We start from the raw sequence: 6183 nt of genomic DNA, 5'->3' as shown, positions 1-6183 counted from the left end.
TACAACAAATACCATTTCTTTTACACTTTACCCATCCCCAATGACATCAAGCCCCAGGATGTTTTACACAGAATGAAATGGGGGCTTTCCTCGATGTTTTCTTACAATGCAGATTCAATGTCAGATGTTTCAAAAGGTGGGTTTGTCTCGCTGGCTCCAGAGCCTTCAGACTGAGGTGTTCCTGAAGTGGTCCTTTTGCTCATGAAGCATGTGTCCACCCTTGTTCTGCAGTACAGACAGCTGGATCTGTTGTGTACAAAACCAAGAAAAGATCCTTCCCAGGGGGAAATTAGTGACTCTCCAAGATTTTTTTTTTAAAGTTGCTTCCTGGGCCTCCTCTACTAATAAGGGCTGCTGATAAGCAAATTGGCCCTCACCTACTTACAGAATCTGATAACTTGGAACAATGCCCTACAGGATTTTTACTTCCAGTCCAGTCCTGGGTCAACACCCCATATAGATGTACAAAAAGATCAAATGATTTGTCCATGTCAGGCAAATTTAAAACAGGGCATCAATCAACATTCTTTTTAATAATCCAATCACTCATCATCTTCTGGACTCCATTTAATATTACTAATCAACAGTACCCCAGAAATCCGAGCAGCTGCTTGATTTCTGACCTTCCCTTACAGCAGTTACCAACATTCTAACTTTTGCCTTCTGTTTCTCTTCATCCCTCTTTCCTCTAAACTTCTGTCTTGCCAATCCTCGATCTTTTCCAATTTCTTTCTAATATCTGCCCATGATTTGTCACAAACTGCATCCTAAGAAGTACCATCCACTCCGTAGGAGGCTTCCTCTGATGCTCACTAGAGGCTTTATCAAAATTTCTGGGCATAGGTTCTTTAATTCCCTGTATTACCTCCCATGTTCTGTCTCCCTTGAAGCTGTCAATAGTCCCACTGAGGATCTTGATTAGGCCACTTCTGATTTCCTGGTGGCCCCCCCTCTGATTTTACCTCTCCCATATTCTCATGCCAGCCTGGGCTGCCTTTTCCTTGTCTTTGTCCTTATTCTCAGTTGTTAATGTAAATATGGGAACAGGGGTAGGGCGTGAAGCCCTAATCCAAACAGAAACCACTTTTTAGAATTCACATGATGGTTCAAAGCCTGGCAAATCCAATCATCAAAAGATAAACCATTTCTCAACTCGTCATCATCCCAATACTGTAATATGATCCCTAACACGCTCTCTGAGATGGGAATGGGAGGGAGTTCTGATGACTTGCTTCTCTTTTGTCCCATTCTCCTGATCACTAATCACTGACCGGGGATCAAAACCAAGCGGCGGCAGTTGGAAGCGCCGGCTCTGAGCCATTATCCCGCTCCCTGCGAACGACCGACCCCCCCTCACTGTGCCGATCCCTTGCAAAGTCAGGAGAGGCCATCGGTGCCATGGCTGAGAACCGCTTGGCGGCCCGCCGCGGGAACAGGTGCAGCTGGCGCCTCTCGGCTGTATCTGGTTCAGGAAAGAAGAATAATTCTGGCAGAAGGAGCTTGGTGAAGCCCAGACTGACTGTGCTCCCTAACCCTGACGATGACACTCCACGGATTATGCTCAGGAGAGTCATCCAGACCCAACCACAAGTTTCACCTCTAGCACTTCAGATATCTAAGCATGAAGGAACAGAAGAAGCTGAAGCAGAAGTCCCCTCAAAGAGGGTTTCCAGCATGGGGGGAATGCAGCTGCCAGACCTGCTTCCTGAGGACACACAGGTCACCACTTTCCATATGGCTAAGAAGAGAAAGAAGTTCAGCATTTCTGAATTTGAGAGTGCAGCAGACCAACGACTTCCCCAGAACCAAGCTTGGTCAGCGTTGGACAGCACTGCTTTGGCTCGGTCTCTCCATGTGTCTGTGGGTTCCCTGGTCCCTGCAGACCTGGCTGAGGAGCAGGGCCTGCAGTGGAGGCCGAAGCAGCGCAGAGCCATTGACCTGGAAGCCTTTGAAGCTGGAGTGGAACAGAACATGCTGAACAGAAAAGCACAGAGCCACCTCGTGGACTCCCAGCTGGGGATGCACACAGGCGATGCGGAAATCCTGCTGAGTACCACCAGGCTCTTTGTTCAGCCCCAGCTGGATGAGCACAGCCAGAATGAGCTTTCTCCTCTCCCACCACTGTTGTTGCATTCTAAAACTTCACCATGGAGAAGCAAGAATTCTGCTGCAGCTGCAGAGGAGCTGAGGCTGGGGAGCCTGGTGTCCAGCGTGGGCACAAGTGAAAGGCAGCTCCAATGGCATTCTGGGGACTTAAGCCTTGATCCTGAGCACGGTGACAGAGCGACTCCAAAACTACCTTCAGACCAGCGAGAACATCAAGATCCCTCTCAGCAGAGTAACCCAATGGAACAGCTTTCTCTTTCAGAGGAGGTGGTGGCTGCCTCTCCAGAACTTGAGATTACCATGGGTGGTAGAGCTGAAAATCTGGGCAGACCTTCTCTGGCTCCTTCCTCTGCAAAACCTGGGATGAAGCCCTTAAATGAAGATAAGCTCGAGGACCAGGCTATCATGGTACAATTGGATGGTCTGGAAGAAGAGTCTGCTGTGGATGAAGGTGAAGACCCTGAGAGTGAAGAGGTCTCCCTGCGGACGCCATCATTTGTCTGTGCCGCAGCCTGCAAGCCACAGCTGTCAGCTCCACTCCCTGCCAGACCTGCTGCTCCCAAGCTGTCATCTCCATGTCCTGCAAAACCCTCTGCTTCCAGGTCTCCCCTGCAGCCACTGCAGGCTAAGCTGGTTGTGAAGAGCTCAGGAGCATCACAGAGGAGACCTCGTGAGGCTGGGATTGTAAGCAGTTGGGTGAAGAAGGTGTTCAGCCACTATGCCAAGATGCCAGTGACCAGAGAAGCCTTCAGAATTGTGGAGAAATGCTCCAAGAGATACTTCAAGCAGCTAAGCAACGACCTGGAAGCTTATGCCAACCATGCAGGGAGGAGGACCGTGGAGATGGCTGACTTGGAAGTCCTCATGAGGAGACAGGGGCTGGTGACAGACAGAGTGCCGATGCAGGTGCTGATAGAGCATCACCTCCCTCTGGAGTACAGGAAGCTCCTGATCCCCGTGGCAGTGAATGGAAACAAAGTGATCCCCAGCCAGTGAGTGTGCCTGTGGGGCTGGGAAGGTGGCCTGCTGCCAGAGCCTGCCTGGAGGTTCTCCTGTGGAACTGTTCTGTCTGATGGGTCTCTACCAGTAAGCAGTGGGGCACTGATGGTGATCATTCCCCTGAACTGCTGCTGTGGCTGTACTTTTTTTTTTTTTTTTAAACAAAACAAAACAAAACAAACCCTCACCCGCCGCAGCCCAAGTCCCTGCCCTCCTGCGGGAGCCTGAAACCACGGAAAAAAAAACCCTTCCCGAACCAGGTCCCTCACACCGAGGTCCCCCCCTAGAAACCGGGACGTCAGACCCGCGAGCGTCACCATGGGCCCCCACAGTTCAAGCCCCCCTAGGAACCGACCGCAGGATACCAAAAACTCCTGACCGGGTCCCTCACCGCCAGAACACCGGAAACCGGGACGTCAAACCCGTGACCGCCACTGCGACGCAGGCCCCCACAGCCCAGGCCCCTCTAGAAACCGGACCGCAGGATACCAAAAAACCCTGAACCGGCTCCCTCACTACTGGGACGCCGGACACCGGGACGCAGCGCTGGTTGCCCGATCCCTACGGACGAGCAGTCTCCACAGCCCCTAGACCGTAGAAACAACGCTGCCCCTTCACAGCCTGAAAATTCTCCAGGGCTGTGAAGACCACCTGGCTACCACCAAGAATCCTGGAATCCACACCCACAGTGAAATTCCGGGACCCCGTAGCCAGGACCCCTACCCAGGCAAAACTCACCGAATGGCCTGGATCCTATGCATCACCTGATTGACACAAATTATTACTCACAATACAAACCATCACAAACCAATCAGCCCAACGACCAAACCCCACGGTCCCTGCGAAAGCTAAATATTAAAGGCAACACAATTTCTCACACTGTTGAGTTTACAACTCCTCTTAAAAAGAAAAAAAAAATGCAGTGCTTGTAGGTTCGTGACTGCACCATTCTCACCATCGCGCCCTGGCAGCCCTGGCCGCCCCGGCCACCCCGGCAGTGGCTCCTACCAGCAGCGGCGGTGCCCATTCCAGCAGCGCCCGGCCCAGCGGTGCCCGGCCCGGCGGGGCCCACCCTTCCCCCGTCCCGGCAGTCCTCTTGGCGACGACTCCTGCAAGCCCCCGCGGCCCCCGCCACTACCGGACACTCCGAACAAGGCGGCACCGACCGACGCGACCCAGACTGGTTCCCACCGACACCAGCGCCAGCTTCAGCGGCCCCTGGCAGGAATGGCCTGAGCCAGCGGCCCCTTCCCCCAGCGGTTTCAGCCGCGCTACAGCCCCCCGCCTCTTACATTCCAGGCATTCTCAACAAAGTATCGCACTTCGACGGCGGTTCCAATCGACTCCCAATGGGACCATCGTGGGGCGGGAGGGACGGGAACTGTCCCATTGCGTTGGTGGAAAGGTATTATGGGAAATGTAGTCACAGTCTGTATATGCGTTTCCTGTGGTCAACAACGAATCTAACAATCTCTGGACTGACAAATGCTAATGGAAGCTAGACAAGCCATAGCTCCCTATGGGTTACAGTCAGGATACACAACTGCTGTAATCAATCAGTTGTTTTCAATGCATTTGTTAATCCCTTTTGTCACTTCTGTTAGCGAATGGTGTTCATTACATGGTCTGAGACCAATCAACTCAATCCTGGAGGAGATGGGTGCCTTGCAACCTGGCCCCCCAACTCCCAGATCCCTCGAATTGGAACCTGATTATTATTCATCTGAAGGATTGTTCTCCTTACAATTCACTTACATCCAGAGGTCTCAACAAAGCCTATGCCTACTGAGTCATCGATTAAGGCAGACTTCACCCACTGGTATCAATGCATGGCCCCAGGCATGCCAGAATTCTGTGGTTTGGCCTTTGCTCTCATTTAGATAGCTTTATTGTGACTTTCTCACCTGTAAGTCTATGGATGATATCCTGATTGCACAAAAGCTACATCCTAAGACAGTGCCCTCTGACTTCCAACTCATGTCAGCACGCAAGTGGGTCACAAACAACACTATGCCTTGCAAGTTCTCAATTAAGTGGCAATTCACCTGCAAATGCCTCGGAAGCCACGCCCCAGCAGCTAGCAGATCTTTTTACAAGGTGTCACTGCTACCCACCTCAATGGGGCAAGCCTTTTTGTTAGACCATATTAGCAACTGCAGCTTCCTGATAAGGCTTTGTAATTAAGTCAGGATTTAGCAATCAAAAAGAGTGGTCCAGAATCCAGGACAATAACTCTGACCCTTGTGCTTTTCACTGCTCAGCAGGGTCTAACAGGGCCATTTGGCTCCTTTGTTGATATCTTACATAAGTCACTCAGATCTGATTCATGATATGAAGGCAAAAATGCTGGATATTTTGGCATTTGACAATGCCAATGAGAAAACTGAACAGTAGAAACTAGGGCACACCTTGCTAGCCACCCCCACCCCTACCTCCACCCCCGGAGAGAGGACATTTTCTGGTATGACTCTTGCCGATAACAGCTCTGCTCTGATTTAAAGTTCCAGTACTAATTTCTTCATTTCTTCACTTCTGATTGCAATGTCCTCAAGAGATTTGTTATTTAGAGTTTTGCTAAGTTTTCCTGGTAAACATAATGAATGGTAGTTATAGGTAGTTAATACATAGTAATTGTACTAAGGTGTAAGTACTTTGTAATGAGTTCACCTTGTAAGATTTTCTTTTGGTTCGAACCTTCTTAGTTGTGTGCCTAGGCATTTCAAAGGAGCTCCATGTAATATTGTAATAATGTTAAGGTTTGTAGTGAATAGGTATTAATTTTCTAAGGTATTCTTTAGCTAACGTAACGTCTTTAGATTTCCTTCTTAGACATAGGCTACAAAAAATACAAAAAATACCCAAAAAATGGTGTACAAAAAAGGTAACAAGTGCAAAGAACAAGAAATTTTAAAATGGTAAACAAAAAGGTAACAAGTGCAAAGAAAAAATTTAAACATACCAAACTATAACAAAAGTACAAAAACTCTGGATACAAAAAATAGAGTACTAAATACCAAAATAGAGTACTAAATAACAGAATAATAAACAAAGAATAGAGTACTAAATAACAGAATAATA

General features: G+C 49.2%; 1 protein-coding gene across 1 annotated transcript; it reads left to right on the top strand.

The window, feature by feature from the left end:
- The first annotated feature begins 1398 nt into the window (after positions 1-1398).
- On the top strand, positions 1399-3204 carry LOC128899330 (centromere protein T-like). Its single transcript, XM_054177726.1, has one exon. It carries the CDS (start codon positions 1399-1401, stop codon positions 3100-3102), a length of 1704 nt encoding a protein of 567 aa, XP_054033701.1. The 3' UTR covers positions 3103-3204.
- The last annotated feature ends 2979 nt before the right edge of the window (positions 3205-6183 follow it).

Source organism: Dryobates pubescens, chromosome W, assembly GCF_014839835.1.
Source record: "Dryobates pubescens isolate bDryPub1 chromosome W, bDryPub1.pri, whole genome shotgun sequence".
Lineage (NCBI taxonomy): Eukaryota > Metazoa > Chordata > Aves > Piciformes > Picidae > Dryobates > Dryobates pubescens.
This window is presented reverse-complemented; position numbering and strand designations above follow the sequence as displayed.

Bases quoted from the DNA above. Each gene is read 5' to 3' on its own strand.
- LOC128899330 (XM_054177726.1), top strand. From the start codon at position 1,399: ATGGCTGAGAACCGCTTGGCGGCCCGCCGCGGGAACAGGTGCAGCTGG.